Below are 18,627 nucleotides of genomic sequence, written 5' to 3'. Positions count from 1 at the left end.
GGGCTCGTTCATCTGTACATCTACCAATGTGATATATGCCATCATGTGCCAGCAATGCCCCTCTGCCATGTACATTGGCCAAACTGGACAGTCTCTACGCAAAAGAATAAATGGACACAAATCTGACATCAGGAATCATAACATTCAAAAACCAGTGGGAGAACACTTCAACCTCTCTAATCACTCAGTGACAGACTTGAAGGTGTCAGTTTTGCAACAAAAAAACTTCAAAAACAGACTCCAAAGAGAGACTGCTGAACTCGAATTAATATGCAAATTAGACACAATTAACTTAGGTCTAAACAGAGACTGGGAATGGTTGGGTCATTACACTAATTGAATTTTCCCCCCCCCATATTAAGTTCTCCTCATACCTTCTATGGGTCATCTCGATTATCACTTCAAAGTTTTTTCTTCTGCTGCTACTGATAGCTCATCTCAATTGATTGGCCTCTTACAATTGGTATGCGTACTTCCACCTTTTCATGTTCTCTGTATGTATAAATATCTTCTGTCTGTGTATTCCACTCTATGCATCTGAAGAAGTGAGCTGTAGCCCACGAAAGCTTATGCTGAAATAAATTTGTTAGTCTCTAAGGTGCCACAAGTACTCCTGTTCTTTTTGCGGATACAGACTAACACGGCTGCTACTTTGAAACCTGTCAAAAAAGAAGTGTAACACTTCAAGTAAACATGAGTCAGTGTATGGTATAGTGTTGCAATCATGCTAAGTTCATCAATTCACATAGCAAGAAGCCATACAGGTGGGCTCCTACTCCATTGGGTCTTCCCACCTCAAAGGAATAGCTGTGACTGGAGCCCTACACTCCCATTAACAGAGGCCAGGGAGGTGGCCCCTAATCCCCAAACCTCAGATGCAGCAAAAGTTAGAAAACTTGTCACTATGATTTTTTTTAAAGTCTAGTTTCATGATGGATCTACTTAAAATTGTTGATTTTGTATGAGATTAGCATGACTCAGCAAACAAAAGTGAAATTTGGTGGACCCAAAATTGTATGAACAGAATCAACTGGTATGGTTCACTTCAGCAAAACTCATGCAGGTGACAAAAAGGCCTATGCTCATCTTTACAGAGGGGAAAGCAATCGCCTTTATCTCTGGCATTCTATTACAGCCCACTGTGTGGTTTTCAAGTTCAGATCTGTTAGACTGCATTTACCTTGAAAACTTTACCTTGGGGTACACATTATAGGTATAAAATAGTTGGCTCGTGCATTTGTCATTCTGTATCACATACGATATTTTAGCTGGTTTTAAACAAAGTGCGCAAGTTACATTATTGAAAGAACATGTCAAGACACGAGTGTAGGTAAAGCTTGAGAAACAGACCCTGACGTTGAATACTTTTCTCAAATACAAGTGAAAGTCAACTGAAATTAATGTTCTGCTTTTTTCTCTATCGGTGGTTCTCAACCAGGGGTACATGTACCCCTGGGGGAATGCAGAGGTCTGCCCGGGGGTACATCAACTCATCTAGATATTTGCCTAATTTTACAACAGGCTACCTAGAAAGCACTAGCAAAGTCAGTACATACTAAAATTTGATACCGACAATGACTTGTTTATATTGCTCTATATACTATACTCTGAAATGTAAGTATAATAATTATATTCCAACTTATTTATTTTATAGCTCTATGGTAAAAATGAGGAAGTAAGCACCTTTTCAGTAATAATGTGCTGTGACACTTCTGTATTTTTATGTCTGATTTTATAAGCAAGTAGTTTTTAAGTGAGGTGAAACTTGGGGGTACGCAAGACAAATCAGACTCCTGAAAGGGGTACAGTAGTCTGGAAAGGATGAGAGCTACTGCCCTATGCCACTTTTATACAGAGTATAAAGTGCAAGTGTGGCAGGAGAGCCAACATCAGCAGAACTCTTTAGGGGACTCTTTGAACCTTTAGATATTTTGAAAGATTTATACCCATTCCCTATATAATGGAGGCACTAGCCACAGCTCATAGTTAAGGCTGAGTTTTGCACTTGAAACAGGGATTTGACCTCTTTTCTCAGAGGGACACAGTATATCCTCTCCAACATACCATACATACTTGGGCACAAAATGAATTTTCTAAGAATATACAAATAAATCTATTAATTAGTTTAGTAATTAATATTAAAAGGACCCATTTATAAATTAGCCCTTGATGTCAGTCCAATTTTGGCCCGAATCTTTTTAATGGGACAACACACTCTTCAAACTTTGTACTGTATATAGTTAAAACATATAGGCTAAATGGGAAGAAATGAGGCTGTAAACATATTAATAACTAAAGCTTGATCAAAATAACATTTTTGAAAACAGATTTTCATGAAGGAAATATCCAAAACCCAAATGTTTTTTCTAAATTTATAAAGTTTCATTTAAAAATTTTCAGCCAATTTTTAAACACGCAAATGTTTGTTCAGAAAAGAATTAGATAAATTCATGGAGGATAGGTCCATCAATGGCTATAACCAGGATGGGCATGGTTGGTGTCCCTAGCCTCTGTTTGCCAGAAGCTGGGAATGGGCAACAGGGTATGGATCACTTGATGATTACCTGCTCTGTTTGTTCCCTCTGGGGCACCTGGCATTGGCCATTGTTGGACGACAGGATACTGGGCTAAATGGACCTTTGGTCTGACCCAGTATGGCCGTTCTTATGTTTATTTCATTTTGAAACCAGACTTTTAAAAAAAATTCACAAATTTTTACTATGTTTTGAGAAGCTCTATTATTAATGACAGTTACTGATTGTGGACAGAGTCTGGTCAACAGCTCATGTCACTGTGAAGTAGGACCAATGTGACATCAGAGATGACTCAGCTAATCACCACTCCTCATCTGCAGTTAATTGGTATGCTGCAATTCTGTTGCTCCAAAATGAATCAGTGGCCTGAAAGGGACTTTGTCAAGTGTTCTCATAGGTAGAAGACTTAGCCCAACTGATTACTGCTCTTAAAGACTCCATGGTCACATGCTACCAGCTCCACTCGTGGGACAACATCTCCCTCTAACAAAAACTTCTGTGTTTTCTCAGAGGGTAGTTCTACACTGATGCGTACACTTAAAGTAGTACTCCCTGCTGCATAAAGATGAACATCTCACTCTAAGCATGGAGATCATCAATGGGGGAAATGGATGCCCCCCTCTAAGCCCTTCACATCCCCAGTTATCTCCCCCTCCACATGCTTGGTGAGCCTTCTGTACCCTAGAATCATAGAATCATAGAATATCAGGGTTGTAAGGGACCTCAGGAGGCAATCTAGTCCAACCCCCTGCTCAAAGCAGGACCAATTCCCAACTAAATCATCCCAGCCAGGGCTTTGTCAAGCCGGGCCTTAAAAACCTCCAAGGAAGGAGACTCCACCACTTCCCTAGGTAACGCATTCCAGTGCTTCACCACCCTCCTAGTGAAATAGTGTTTCCTAATATCCAGCCTAGACCTCCCCCACTGCAACTTGAGACCATTGCTCCTTATTCTGTCATCTGCCACCATTGAGAACAGCCGAGTTCCATCCTCTTTGGAACCCCCCCTTCAGGTAGTTGAAGGCTGCTATCAAATCCCCCCTCATTCTTCTCTTCTGGAGACTAAACAATCCCAGTTCCCTCAGCCTCTCCTCATAAGTCATGCGCTCCAGACCCCTAATCATTTTTGTTGCCCTCCGCTGGACTCTTTCCAATTTTTCCACATCCTTCTTGTAGTGTGGGGCCCAAAACTGGACACAGTACTCCAGATGAGGCCTCACCAATGTCGAATAAAGGGGAACGATCACGTCCGTCGATCTGCTGGCAATGCCCCTACTTATACAGCCCAAAATGCCGTTAGCCTTCTTGGCAACAAGAGCACACTGTTGACTCATATCCAGCTTCTCGTCCACTGTGACCCCTAAGTCCTTTTCTGCAGAACTGCTACCTAGCCATTCGGTCCCTAGTCTGTAGCTGTGCATGGGATTCTTCCGTCCTAGGTGCAGGACTCTGCACTTGTCCTTGTTGAACCTCATCAGGTTTCTTTTGGCCCAATCCTCTAATTTGTCTAGGTCCCTCTGTATCCGATCCCTACCCTCTAGTGTATCTACCACGCCTCCTAGTTTAGTGTCATCGGCAAACTTGCTGAGAGTGCAGTCCACACCATCCTACAGATCATTAATAAAGATATTAAACAAAACCGGCCCCAGGACCGACCCTTGGGGCACTCCGCTTGAAACTGGGTGCCAACTAGACATGGAGCCATTGATCACTACCCGTTGAGCCCGACGATCTAGCCAGCTTTCTATCCACCTTACAGTCCATTCATCCAGCCCATACTTCTTTAACTTGGCAGCAAGAATACTGTGGGAGACTGTATCAAAAGCTTTGCTAAAGTCAAGGAACAACACATCCACTGCTTTCCCCTCATCCACAGAGCCAGTTATCTCATCATAGAAGGCAATTAGGTTAGTCAGGCACGACTTCCCCTGTGTGAATCCATGCTGACTGTTCCTGATCACTTTCCTCTCCTCTAAGTGTTTCATAATTGATTCCTTGAGGACCTGCTCCATGATTTTTCCAGGGACTGAGGTGAGGCTGACTGGCCTGTAGTTCCCCGGATCCTCCTTCTTCCCCCTTTTTTAAAGATGGGCACTACATTAGCCTTTTTCCAGTCATCCGGGACCTCCCCCGATCGCCATGAGTTTTCAAAAATAATGGCTAATGGCTCTGCAATCTCATCCGCCAACTCCTTTAGCACCCTCGGATGAGGTTACATTCTAACCTCTCTCTCTCTCTGAAAATGACTTCCATTTTCACCTTCCTCATTCGTCTGGCTCCCAATCCCACAAGTGGTACTTGTTATATATTTGTACAAACACATAAAGAGATTGTAACCTTCAGAATTATCTAAGGTAAATATGAAATTTATAATAAAAAACAATCCAAGGAAATTCCCAGACAGAAAACTACATTAAATTGGAATTAAAATGGAAAATACACATCAGTAATTTAGGGTAAAAATATTACAAGATTGTTGTAATTATCACACAAATATTATAAACCCAGAAAATTCAGAGTTAAGGTTAAATTTAAAAGAAATACAAACATGTTAAGGTATCCAAACAACCGTAACTGTGTTCTGCAGTGATTAATTACATTAAACTGGTTTTTAGGGACAGATTAGGGTTGGTTTTTTTTCTTCATAATTTTTTCACTATAGGACACAGTTACGATTGTGTGGGTGCCATACCTGTTCATTACCATACTTAAATATGTTTGTATTTCTTAAGTTGAATTTTAACTCTGATTTTCATGTTTATTTTTGGGATAATTGCAACATTTTTCTAAATTTTGTTTACCCTTAAATTATGAATGTTTGCCCAACGTTAACTCAAGTTTGTCTTTTATTTGTTTACTCTGAAGAGAACCCTTATTCTAACATATAGCTCCTAGATAAAGGCAAACGACAAGCTTTACTGTTTTATTTTTATAACCCGTTAAAGTACAGTGTCTTTAGGACAGCAGGGCCAACTGCTGAAAGCAGTGAGACAAATTCTGGGTTGCAGTACACTCTTGCAGAGATTAACAAAAGTAAATAACTCAGGGCCAGGTATAAATCCCATTTAAGTCAAGAGGCTTGGAACAGATCAAAAGTGCTTAAATATTACAGTGCTTTACTCTTTAGAAAAGCTGATAGATGACACACAGATACATGGAGAAGTCTGGAACTAACCTCATCTGTAATACCCATGTATATCTGCTGAAATTCACAAAGACTTTAAAAAAGGTGGATGTGCATATCCTCACATTTTAAACAGCTATGGGGGTGCGCTAGCACAATGACCGTCATGATCATACAAAGAGTGGATGTGTTATGTCCAGTTCAGTTTTGCATACACTGACATTACACTTCCCCCACCCATACCCCACAGAAATGCCTAGTCTGGCATAATGACTATGCATCACATAAAAAGAACTTATTCCATCAGAAAGCTGTTGAAAGACAACACATAGCATGTGACTGGTCGCCTTATTCTCAAAACCTGCCAGTATAGATAAACATCTCCAGCAAGGCGAGGCAGACAAACAGATAGTGAGAGAGCAAGAGGAGGAAGAACAAGGCATCCTACTCTGTAGAGTTTGCCTGAGAGGACTGAGAGGCTTTGTTGTACTACTGAGCTCTATAATCTCTGAAGATGCTGTACCCCTCAGAAATAAGTACTTGGTACATCCTGATTATAGGCTAAAATGCAGATGCATTGTTGGGGAAGGTTTCATTTTATGTCACTGACAGAACCTTTTGGCACATGTAAGCAAGAATTTGTCCCAGTATATCAAATGCTTCCTGTAACTCCTTTTGTACAATAATTACAGAAGATTTTTTTTAAGTTACTGCTTTTTCTCCATGTCTTCAAAGGCAGGCACATATTTCTACAACAGGCTATGTACAGTCAGAACTTTAAATCATTTTTCTTAGCACTATATGTGATATTTTCACATAATTCACCCAGAAGCAACAAATTTCAAAGCCTTACTTGAGTTAATACATTTTGGTATGAAAATTATATACAAGCCTCTAAACCAGGGGTCGGCAACGTTCGGCACGCGGCGGGCCGGGCCAGTTTTATTTACCTGCTGACGCGGCAGGTTCGGCCGATTGCGGCCCCCACTGGCTGCGGTTCGCCGTCCCGGGCCAATGGGGGCGGCGAGAAGCCGCGGCCAGCACATCGCTCGCCCGCGCCGCTTCTCACCGCCCCCATTGGCCCGGGACGGCGAACCGCGGCCAGTGGGGGCCGCGATCGGCCGAACCTGCCACGTCAGCAGGTAAATAAAGCTGGCCCGGCCCGCCAGGGTGCTTACCCTGGCGAGCCGCGTGCCAAACGTTGCCGACCCCTGCTCTAAACTTTTCATACATACACATTAAATTAGGTTCTCCTCTGCACGGAACTGACATCTCAGTTTCTCTTCCTTTGAGTTCTTAATGTTACAGCATAAAGGCCAAATCCAGGTCCCATTCAAGTCAATGATAATTTTACAACCCCTTCAGTGGGATCGAGACTTAGCCCAAATATATATTTAAAGAAACAAAAACCCTTTCATGTTTTAAAAAAAAAGAAAAGAAAAGAAAGAAAAACTTCCATTTGGAGACATCCAGAGCGATGACTTTATTTTATTTTATTTTATTTTTTAAGGTCTGAGATATGCAAGATGTAAGTTTGAGAGCTATGATTCTGAGGTGTAGACACTTGAAAAATAAAGAATATGGTTTAAAATAAGTTATTTAATTCAAAGTGATACATAGTTCATACACAAAATTAGTGAAGAGTTTAATTGGATTTTAAGTATTTGCTTTCCAGTCTAGGTAGCAGCTAAAAAGAACACTGATACAATCTCATACAGAGCAATGTTAAAAATAGAGGTCATGGTGCAAAAATCTTATTATTTAGACTGTCTGTTCTTTGAGAAAGGGCCAATTTTTTCTTGTGTGTGTATAGTGCCTAGCACAATGGGGTCATGATCCTTGACCAGGACATCTAGGTACTACTCTATTACAAAAAGTTGATACTAATAATTTCAACTGAGGTAATGCTGAAGATATGCTAGGAACTATAAAAACATTTGAAAGGAATAGTCCATGCCCTATAGAGTTTATAATCTTAAAAACATCACCACCATCACAGAAAAATTTGATCTACTTATTGAAGACAAATAAGAAAAAGGGTAGTAGTTGTATGGACCAGTTCAGGAAGTGCATTATTCCAAGGGCTTCATGCAAAATAACAGAGACACTAAACAGAGCATTGGGGCTGACTTCATTGGCACTGGGAAAGGACAAGGAGCTATATGATAAATGTTTCTTCTTCTTAAATATACCCTAGCCCATATATGACACTAAAGTTAGGAGAACCTCTCCCATTTTCACCTCAGTTTTCCATCGCATCACACTTGCTTTCTGTATACATAATAATTCATCTTGTATTGGCAAGAGCCAAGACGAAAATGGCTCATCATTTACAATGTTTTGTTTCTCTCAGTACTGTCAACCCCAAGCCTTCAAAAATAATGGTTAACTTCATGAAAATCATGAGCTTTTAAATATTAGACTGATTTTTTATAATTTACCTTCTGACTTTGGAGTCTTTTGGGTTCACATTTTCAAACAACAATGAAAAGAATACGGTAACAAAGTTCAGCACAAACTTTTTGCTCAGACTCAGCTACTACTAGAGTTCTTCCTTCAGGATTGCTCAGCCAACATCCTAGATCATCTCTCACCTAAATAGCTACTCTCACCTTCCTTATGTCAAAATTAGGTAACAAACCACCTGTCACAGTGATCCACTTAACAAATATTGATCCTGCTAATAAAAGGTTAACAGAGTGTTTAGGGCAAAGACTGCTGGCCTGTCACACTTTCTCCTTAGACATTGTTTCAGTCTGCAATCAGTACTACAATCAGATCTTGTACACAGAATCATAAAATATCAGGGTTGGAAGGGACCTCAGGAGGTCATCTAGTCCAACCCCCTGCTCAAAGCGGGACCAATCCCCAGACAGATTTTTGCCCCAGATCCCTAAATGGACCCCTGAAGGATTGAACTCACAACCCTGGGTTTAGCAGGCCAATGCTCAAATCACTGAGTTATCCCTTCCCCCCCTACATACTTGCTTCATATTAACTGGGCACACAGTTCTAGTCTATCTTACTCAAAGTCCAAAGCTACTACCCAATTGTCCTCATATGCCTCATTGGTACATCTCTTTCTACAATTTTAAGGTGTTTCTCCTTTCTGTAAGGAAGAAACATGGATGTTCATTAAACTGTTTTCCTAAAGTGCATGAAACACTTTGACAGTTTTATATCTATTCTTAATTCTCCATCATTTTCCCTTCAACCTCTGCATTATTCATGAATGTCATCCATTTCTAATTCCTATGACAAATAGAATTCTAATGACTTTATTTAGGATCAACATTTCCACTCACAATGTGAAAGAGAAAAAAGTTAAAAGCAGCTGCGTCACTTGCTCCCGACTGATAGCACATAAAGACAAAGAAAAGACAGGCACACTTGGAAATGAGGAATCTATACCCAGTGTTTGCAGCCTGGTGCAGTGAACAGTGAAATAATGTGAACCTAACTTACTGTTTCAATAATTTCATTATTCATCAAGGAGGTGAACAACTCATCCATAAATGGAAGTAGCAAAATATTTCCTGTAGTATTTCAGAGATATGCAACTAGATTTAAGCTATTCTGTTATTTTTTTAGAAATAGTTTTTTAAATGAATGCGATGAACATCATAAAACGTAGATTATTTTAAATATTAGCCAACACGTGTATACAACAATGTATATCCTATAACCACGTAGCCATTACAAACTATTCCTCCAGTGCGTGCTTTAATCCCTTTTAATGCACAGATGATTTAAAACATCGGTTTGTGTGTGTTTTACATATTACTGAAACACCATTGTTATAACAGCTTGATTGTAGCAATCCCCTCACATTTCAACTGTTTACAAGCTGTCTCACAGCCAGAGACAGAGTCAGACCTGGTGACTATTCCTCTGCCAACTGAAGTGAGAATATTGTTTTGATGTACGGAAATACAGTTTTTAAAAGTGACGGTCTCCTGGCAGTTTCTCTGTAAACTACTATGGCAGCTGTGCTAGAGGTCATGAATATTTCATAAGGGCTGTCCATGCAGTCAAGCCAGCATCGCTAAGCAAAATTCCCATAGCAACATTCACATAGATTTACTCATCGCTAAAAGATGCATCAGCTCAGGAAGTGCTCTAATGCTACTCTTATTATTTTAGAAGATGTTATTACTTGAACTCTTCTTTAAAAGCTAAAATTATTTTACTAATTATCCTGATTTTTTTTTATTTTTATTTTTTTACTTTTTCTAGCAATAGTTGCTTTGCAGCTCCTAAAACCAAGCAATCAAACTAGAGCAACCCTGACATTACTAAACTGTGGTTAACCAAAACTCCTGTTATCCAAAGATCAGCTAGCATCTTTTAAGGGGTGGGTAAGAGAAGGAGGGGAAACGAGATTTACTGTTTCTGTTATGGAAATGAAACTGCTCTTGCATAGCATAGAAGTGCAGTAGGAGTGAGGCTGCAGAGAGATATCCAGGAATACTGAATGACCAGCAGGCTCCAGCACCTCTTGAAAAAGGTGGTTTGGGAATTCTTATCAGATATCTGTTAAAATTATAATTCTCAAAAAAGACTTGGTAATCCCCTCCTTCCCTCTTTGTCTAAGCCTTCTGGCCTTCAGAAAGCTGTCTCTCTGTGCACCCTGGTGACTGTCTGAACTGGCCAGTTCTCTCTAATCAAGTGTATCTCAATAATCTGAATTCCTATTGTGATGAAGGTTTAGGTGACTCCAAGAACTTTGTAAAACTGAGGTACCATAAATGAACAGAGGTGAAGCTGAATATATAAGGAAACTGATAAAGTGGAAGAGGAAAGAGTGGGTACAGAAAGATCACAGGAAAGAAGGAACAGAGAAATGGAGGAGAGAAGTAAATGGAAAAAGGATGTGAGAGAGAGAACAGAGAGAAAGTAGATGAGAAAGACTAGATTCCAGTAAACTTCTTAAAACCACATATGAATACAACAGAAAAAAATTAAAACTCAGGAAAAAGAGACCTTGGGAAAAAAATACATTGGAAATGGCACACCAAGATCTGAGACACAGCAAAAGGAAAGAAAAAAAGATAAAAGAATGAGGAAAAACAAACAAGGGACGCATATATATCATAAGTACTTAATCATAAGTACAACTGATGCAAAGAATTAAAATGTATAGCAGAGAGAAACATACACACATACTTTTGTAGTATTGTGACTATATAACTATGCACTTGCATATGCATCTAATGGAAAATACATAAGCATGTTGGTGAGATCTAAGCCTCATTTAGTGTTTATTAATCTGCCACTACCTGCCAGGAGCATGGAAGTACAGTAGAATTTCTGTGAGGGCCTCAAACTTCTCACAAGGGGTTTTGAAATCCTGATTGCCCCTACTTTAGTAGGTAAGTGAAATTTGGTTTCCTTAACAAGAAAACCAATGCTATCCTCTTAAAGAAAATGGGCCAGTGTAACTGCCTGTCTTTACTTATACATGCCATGTAGGGAACAATCCTGTACATGACGGATAAAAAACTGGACTTCCAATGCCGAACTTCTATGATTGAATGATATACATGATTTATGGGGCCAAATCATGCTCCGGCAAGACCCCCATAAAAAGGGACTTCATGACTTGTCCCTGTGTACTAGGAATTGATAGGTTATATAACAAAATACAAAAGTTAGTTCAGTTCTTTAAGTAACTAACCTATTTTTTAAGCCAACCGAGTCTCCTAATACAGACAGGGCAATCAAGAATGGCAACTTCTGTCTTTAATCAGTTTGTTTGATAAGTGCAATTTCCAAAAACGTATGTAATTTCCTTACAAGAGATCTTAGGAGGTATTTTTAAAAAAAATATTTAGAAAAACATTTCTACCGGTAAGCAAATGAAACAACAAGCTCTTAGAAAAAGAACAGGTTCATGAACCTGTGATGTGAAGAAGTGCCTTACCTTTGCTTTTTCCAGCTGTGCCTGGGCCTGCCGCTCTGCCTCTCTCCGCACTGCCTCCCTGTCTTCCTCCAGAGATACATCTGAATCAGATGGACGGCTAGTGTAGGAGTCCGCCGAACCCTGCACAGGAAAAGGAGAAATAATGTTACAAATAGATGCAGCATTTGCAATAAAAGGATGAAGTGTTCCCGTACCTCTTCCCTAATTGTACGTTTGTAGAAATACCTTGAAAAGAAAAAAGAAAAATACAGCAGCAGAGACAATCAGTTAGAAAAATAATATTAAGTAAGGGTTTCACATCTGGAGACCATCAAAAGTCAGGTCTCTCTCCGGTGGTTTATTTCCTGCCCTGTCCCCACATTCTAATTAGTATGCTTTTTGGTAAGCAGAGCTGGTTTCTGTGTAGAGCAACGGCAGTGGTGCAGTGCAGGGCTGAAGGACATACAACAGTTTCAAGGATAGCTCCATAAAAATCAAAACCATAAACAAGGATATTTTAATGCCAGTGACAGAACAGATTGAATAAAAAAATGCAAAGTCAGTATTAACAATTACTATTACACAAGATCACTGCAGAGAGCTTTAACCCATGCCTTCCATTTTAATTTTAGGGTACCTAACACTCTTCCCATCAGAAATGAACATGGCTCAAATCCATCTCAGCCCTTTAGCAAAAACATGCAAATGACCACAAATCAAGTTCCAACTGATTAAATGTGTCTCAGCTCAACACCTGTGTGCAAGTATTGTTACAATGGAACTGTTCAGAATACCAGAATAGTTCCAGCTCTGATTTTTGTCTCATCTTACAATCACAAGAAGAGAATTCTGCTAATTCAATCAGAATGAAAGCAACTGTCTTCCCTTACTGTACAATTAATAAATAAATATGCTAACAATGAAAACATAGGGCTTACACAGATATCAGAATTCTTCAGCCGTCCTCCTTTGGCTCTTTTCAGAAGCCTGATCCAGGTGGCCTTCATTAGCCAGACAGCTCAGTTATTGTCCGCAGCTGCAGCGCCCGGCACTGATTCTCACAAAACATGTGCACACTGAGCACCGCAGAATCACTGCTCCTTTCCTATCCATGCTCTGCTGCAAGCTCCTTCCTTCTCTTTCCTCTGCCCTTCAAGCTTTCAGACACCCTGTTCTGAAGTATTTAGTGCAAGTAAATACTTAAATTTTCCAATGCCAGTAAAAAAGACTTTAATAATGAAAAAAAAAGCCCAGTATATTGGTTCAAGTATATTGTAAGAGATGTTTCAACTCAATGCAGGAGATCATACAGGAAAAGGTCTTTGTTGTTATTTATTTATTTTTTTTGCCTGTTAAAAATAGTACTTATAGGAGAACCTTTTAAAATCCAGGGCAAAATGTATTCAGTGATATTTACAAGTACAAAGTTCATTTCATCTCTTCAGAGATTGGATGGGGGTGGGGTAAGAGGCTTTTCACATCACTGGGCATGCTCCATATGTACAGCCTTTTACGCAGATGCTCACATCACACTGTGTTGTTAGTCTATGTCAAATTGCCATTTTACATCTCAAGGGTAAACAGCTGGAAAATAGCAAGGTCCCTGCAAATCTGGAATAGCTGGTACAGTGTCTTATTTTTATCACTTATCAAACTACATTTCTCTCTCAGAAAATCCAGTTCGCTCATATATGCTCCTCAGTCCCAATTTAAAACACTGAGTCAGATTCTGATCTCAGTTACAATGTAAATCTCGAATAAAACCAATTTATTCTGTTTACTCTGATGTACAAGAAGAGTTTGACCTACTAATTGTGGCATTTTTCCCACACTAGAAACCAGTAGGTAAGAAAAGCAGTGAATAATTGCAATACACACACAAATACTGGATGCTAAAGGTCAACAATATATTTAGTTTTGTGCATTTAGTTTTAATTTGGTTTAGTCAGTCATAACCTATAATCATTTCCCAAAATGATAAGTGATTGACATGTCTCTGTGTGTTCAACTAGGACATTCATGACACAAATTCACAGGCAGCTATGCACAATCTAAGTGCAAAAGAAAATCTCACTCTAGCTGACTTTGAAGTGTCTGCCTTTGATATAAATTCAGTTACATGAAAAACGCAGGATAATAGGACATTCTAGCTGAGAGCAGCAGTCACAAAAAATCTGGTATTGTAAGTCAGACCTTCTTAAAGAGTTAGAGGCATGTAGCTGGGAATGTCTAAGGACCAAATTCTGCTCTTATTTATGTCTGTGAAAAACAGAAGTAAGTCCCCTACAGCCATTGGAATACTCTGGATTTACACTACTCGTGTAACTGCTAACGTACTTTGGCCCTATATTAGTAGTTTAAAAGAAAGGGAGAATTCTTAACTTTCAAAAACTTTTCTCTAGAAGTTATAATAGTTACAATTTTGAATTCTGATGAAGCTGCCTTTGAACTGACATCCAGGAAACTACGCTGCAATAAATGTTTCGCTTACTGTGAATGCAATACATATATTAGGCTAATTTTTCTAATTAACAATGGGGTGGGGGCAGGGGAGACTTCACAACCAAAGCACTTACTATGCTAAGGAAAGGCACAAAAAAGCACCCACACAAGGAAGTAAAAATAAAATAAAAAGCACATTTCTATCTTGAATATTTTAGATAGTCTTGTCTGTTAGGAGAAGTACCAGAGGTTCTGTACATCTTAAAGTCCTTGTCTACATTAGTTTATTTTCTTAAAATTTCTCACCATTGCTACTACTGATACAGCTTCACTAGTGGCTACAATGGCAGAAGAGTAGTACAACAAGAGAGGTTTTAACTGCATCACTTATATCTCCTCTAAATGGTGTTAGGTGACACTGTGCTTAATACACTAGTGGCCGGTATCAGTTCTCCCATCATTACCAACAACAGTGCAGCTGCAACAGTTGGAAATGTTAAGAAGAATCCTCATCCAAATACAGCCTAATGGTGGCGCAGTGGCTGTGGACTCCCTGTGCACTCAGGAGTCCCAAGGGTATTGTACCTGCTTCAGGAAGATTGTTTCCTACAGCTCCCATAGGTGTAACTCCACACTGCCTCTATTTCAGGTCTATACCTAGCCACACAATCAGACCTTACATGGTATTTTAAAAAATGAAAAAAACAAAAACAAAAAACACAGTTCTGTTACTATAGCATTAAGGTTGAAATTTTAAATCATAAAAGAGTCAATTCAAATTTATAATTTCCACAGCAATTCTAATGTGCCTCCTTTGTGAATACATAGTATTTTTCCATTCCAGAATGTGATATTACCTTTTTTTTTATTAGCTTTTCTTCCCCCTGGGCAACACTATAAAAAGGCAATATAAATGGTCTTTGATCCCCATGAAAAGTCAGAGAGCTGGGAAGTAGAATCCTCAGCCCCAACTAGTCAGGCTGCCTGCTCAACTGAGCTGGGTCTGCTAAAATTGTACATAGGACAGCTAATTTCTCCTTTTGGGCCAGTGAGTCCGTGTAATGCGCTGGCTGTGTCCAAGGTTGGCCACAATCCCTCCACACTCCTAAAATGTTACAATGATCCAGCTTAATTTTGTGCTGCATGTACAAATCACGCTGCTAAACAAGATTATTTTGCTAACGGCAAACACAGAGAGATGTAGATTTGCTGTAAAAATGTGGAGAACAATGTAGAGATATGTCTGTAGAAGATTATAATTTAGAGACACTCTGTCATAAGGGACAGTATTATGAACATAGGAAAAGGCTGTGTGCAGCAGTTCACCAGAGATGCTCTCCAGTTTGTTTTATTAAAGTTATATTCCTTTCTCATTCACTGGTTTGTTATTTAATGAACCTCAAGGTTGCTACAGACAGGACTTTGGAACTCTGCACAGAAGAACTTCTGTGCCCCCAGCACATGGGGACAGAGGGCCAAAGGGCAGGGCAAGCCAGGAAAATGGTGGGCCTAAGGTCAGTTGGATCTGTACCTATGCAGGCCAAGAAGCTATTCATCACAGCAGAGAGAACTATACTGTCCTCTGGGGTTATTAAAGCTGGGTGCAGGCTGGATCCTTCCCGTAGCTCCTCTGGAGCCCAGCCACCCAGGTTTTGTCCTGGTTCAGAAGGTTTACATTCCATTCTCCTGGAATATAGAATAGCTCTAGTGCTAGATGTTGCCATGGTCTGTTTGGCTGCTCAGATGTTATTAGCATCAGCATTTACAGGAATCCATCTGGTATTGGGCAGATCTCAAGCCCAAATCCTTCCCCCCCCCCCCCACATCACAGGTAAAATCAGTGCTTCCCTTATTCATCATTACACTGACTCATGCTCCCTTTCCTTAGATCTTCACTTAAACACAGTATTGTTTATTATTTCAGATCTAAGGTATTATTTTGGAGTATGAATCCATGCATTTAAAGTATTTGTAGTTCCAATGTGACTACATTGGAGTAGGTACTTCCCCTCTGCCTGCAGGCTATGGCTGTCTTATTAAATTCCTTCATGTTTGAAGTGTTTCATCCTGTTGCTGAATTTCTATGTGCTTTACTTGCATGTAGAAACTCCTTGATCAGATGATTTTTTGAGAGTAGGTCTTTTTCATTTTTCTTATGTCTTCTGATACCCCAGTATGCCCCGGATATAGAGTTGCCAGGTAGAGAGAGAGAGAGAGAGTGTGTGTGTGTCTCTCTCAAATATATATGGGACGTTCCCCTCTGGTGATATCTGGACCGGTGATCCGCTAGGTCACTCCAATCCTCGACTCTGGGAGCCAGCCTTACTCTGCTCTGCTGTGAGAACCCCCACTCCTGGTCTGTTCATGCACAGTCTCCGGCATGTAAGATGCTTCTTGGATTGTGCAGCCGAATGACACTACACAATATCTCCGGTCCCAGACACAACCTTAGGAACCTTTGTCTTGCAGACACCCAACATGACAAACTTTGCATTGGATACCACACAATCATTTTATAAAGATGAACATGGGGGTGTAGGGTGTTTCCATGAGGTACAGAACGTCAGAATATATATATAATTTGAGAGAGTGACACACACACACACACACACACACGATGGGCAAGGTAATATATTTTATTGGACCAACTTCTGTTGATGAAAGAGAAACTTTGGAGGTCTGAGGAAGGTTTTAGATATATTCTCCCCATCTCCCCTACTCAGATATAATACACATGACATTTAAACATATTTATTCATCATAAAATAGCATGTTGTAGTATGTTTCCTTATGTCTTTATTCATTTAATGTTGAAAAACAATATTAAACCCAAAAGGATAAATTTATTCAAGTCCTCAGTTGCTGCAAAATGAAATGCTGTGTGTCAGCTAACTCCCCATAGATCAGCAATGACCAGAATATAATCCAGAGAGTACTAAACATGGACCTTCAGTCATACTCATCTTTAACATAGATGTATGTCCCTTAGAGATTACATGTGCCAACATTCAATTCCAGCCAGTCAGATTACATTGCAACATTGCAAGCTGAAATCTGTGGGCCACAAAACTCCTTATTAAAGTTGATGGTAGCTGCAATTTGCTTCATTATATGGAAAATCAGGGGCAATACTTGGAATTCTGAAGATAAGCTGTCAATCAGTCCCACTGTTGGGCAAAGAAGCTACAGATGGTGAATGTGTGAACTCCGTATATGCAATATTTTCTTCTAGAGATCTAGGAAATATAACTTCTTTGAATGACTATTTGAAGGAATGCCCCACTAACATCTTCATTAATATGATATTATTTTGAAATTATACATTCTATTTATATTAGAACTAAATAATCAGGGATCAATGTTTATGGAAAAAATACCAAGTCATTTATTTCAATAGTGACATTTTGAATTTGTGAAGTAAACTAAACTGAAGTTAAAAAGAAAAGAGAGATCCTATATTCATTAAAGGGCTATTCATCAAAAATTCTTGGCTCCTTTGGCACTGGCCATTAATTCTCCGTAGCTTGGCAACCACAATGTCTAGTCACAATGTCCCTCTCAGTTCCTTGGCACAGGCCTTGGGGAACTTGGCGAAACACCCACTACGCTCACATTTATACTTGAAGGCTCAAAATCATGCTTTCCCACTATGACTATAGAAGGAATGTAATCAACTTCTAGGAGGTCAACGGAGTCCTCTCTATGTTTACAGAAACAGAGGTCTCTTCAAACTAATTGTCCTCTACCTTCATTGCTCCATCCACAAAGCACTTTTAAGTGACATACAGACTGAAACTAAAACAGATGAGAAGTTTAGAGCAGGTATGTGGCATAGAAAGACAATATTATGCAGGAAACGACTCTCTTTTTACTGTTAAAGTGACTTTAGCAATTTGTCAGACAGACCCAGCACGACATTAATAGCTTCCATAGCAGTTAATTCTGCCTTCAACTGGATGAAATGAGAGTTTTTAAAAATAGCCTTTGAGTTTGCAGAGGTCCTGGATCAATCAATGAGCGGAATGCACTGGGCAAACATATTTACATAAAGTCTCCGCTCCTGTTTGGCTGTTCATGACAATGACAGACATGTTTTTGGAAAACAGGTCAGCTGGATGTGGAGCTCAAATTCATGACCTCAATAGCAGATCATTCAATAACAGGTTTGTTTTTAACATGGACATATGGAATTTTAGGGCCAAATTCAATGGTGGCACAAATGGTGATATAAATTGGTATTTCAGAGAAGTGAGTTTGGTGTTTGACTACTCTGCAGAGGGGTAATTTTGACAAATTTTCAAAGGGCTTTCAAAAGTGCATCTGCAAGTTTTAGCATTTTTAGTGGCTATTTAAAAAACAATCCCTTATAGAAATGGGCCTAAATTCATAGAATCATAGAATATCAGGGTTGGAAGGGACCTCAGGAGGTCATCTAGTCCAACCCCCTGCTCAAAGCAGGACCAATTCCCATCTAAATCATCCCAGCCAGGGCTTTGTCAAGCCGGGCCTTAAAAACCTCCAAGGAAGGAGACTCCACCACCTCCCTAGGTAACGCATTCCAGTGCTTCACCACCCTCCTAGTGAAATAGTGTTTCCTAATATCCAACCTAGACCTCCCCCACTGCA

The 18,627-nt window shown here is 39.6% G+C and overlaps 1 protein-coding gene across 5 annotated transcripts in view; it reads right to left on the bottom strand.

Moving 5' to 3' along the window:
- Nucleotides 1-18,627, bottom strand: part of CACNB2 (calcium voltage-gated channel auxiliary subunit beta 2) — a 419,858-nt gene that overhangs the window by 132,909 nt on the left and 268,322 nt on the right. For 3 of the 5 annotated variants that reach the window (XM_065399326.1, XM_065399328.1, XM_065399327.1), the window contains exon 3: nt 11,581-11,700. In XM_065399326.1, the coding sequence (XP_065255398.1) occupies nt 11,581-11,700 (120 nt within the window). Of the gene's footprint in view, nt 1-11,580; nt 11,701-12,497; nt 12,567-18,627 lie in introns of those variants that run through there. The other 2 variants (XM_065399329.1, XM_065399330.1) reach the window with 1 other exon arrangement.

Source organism: Emys orbicularis, chromosome 2, assembly GCF_028017835.1.
Source record: "Emys orbicularis isolate rEmyOrb1 chromosome 2, rEmyOrb1.hap1, whole genome shotgun sequence".
NCBI classification, from domain to species: Eukaryota; Metazoa; Chordata; order Testudines; family Emydidae; genus Emys; species Emys orbicularis.
This window is presented reverse-complemented; position numbering and strand designations above follow the sequence as displayed.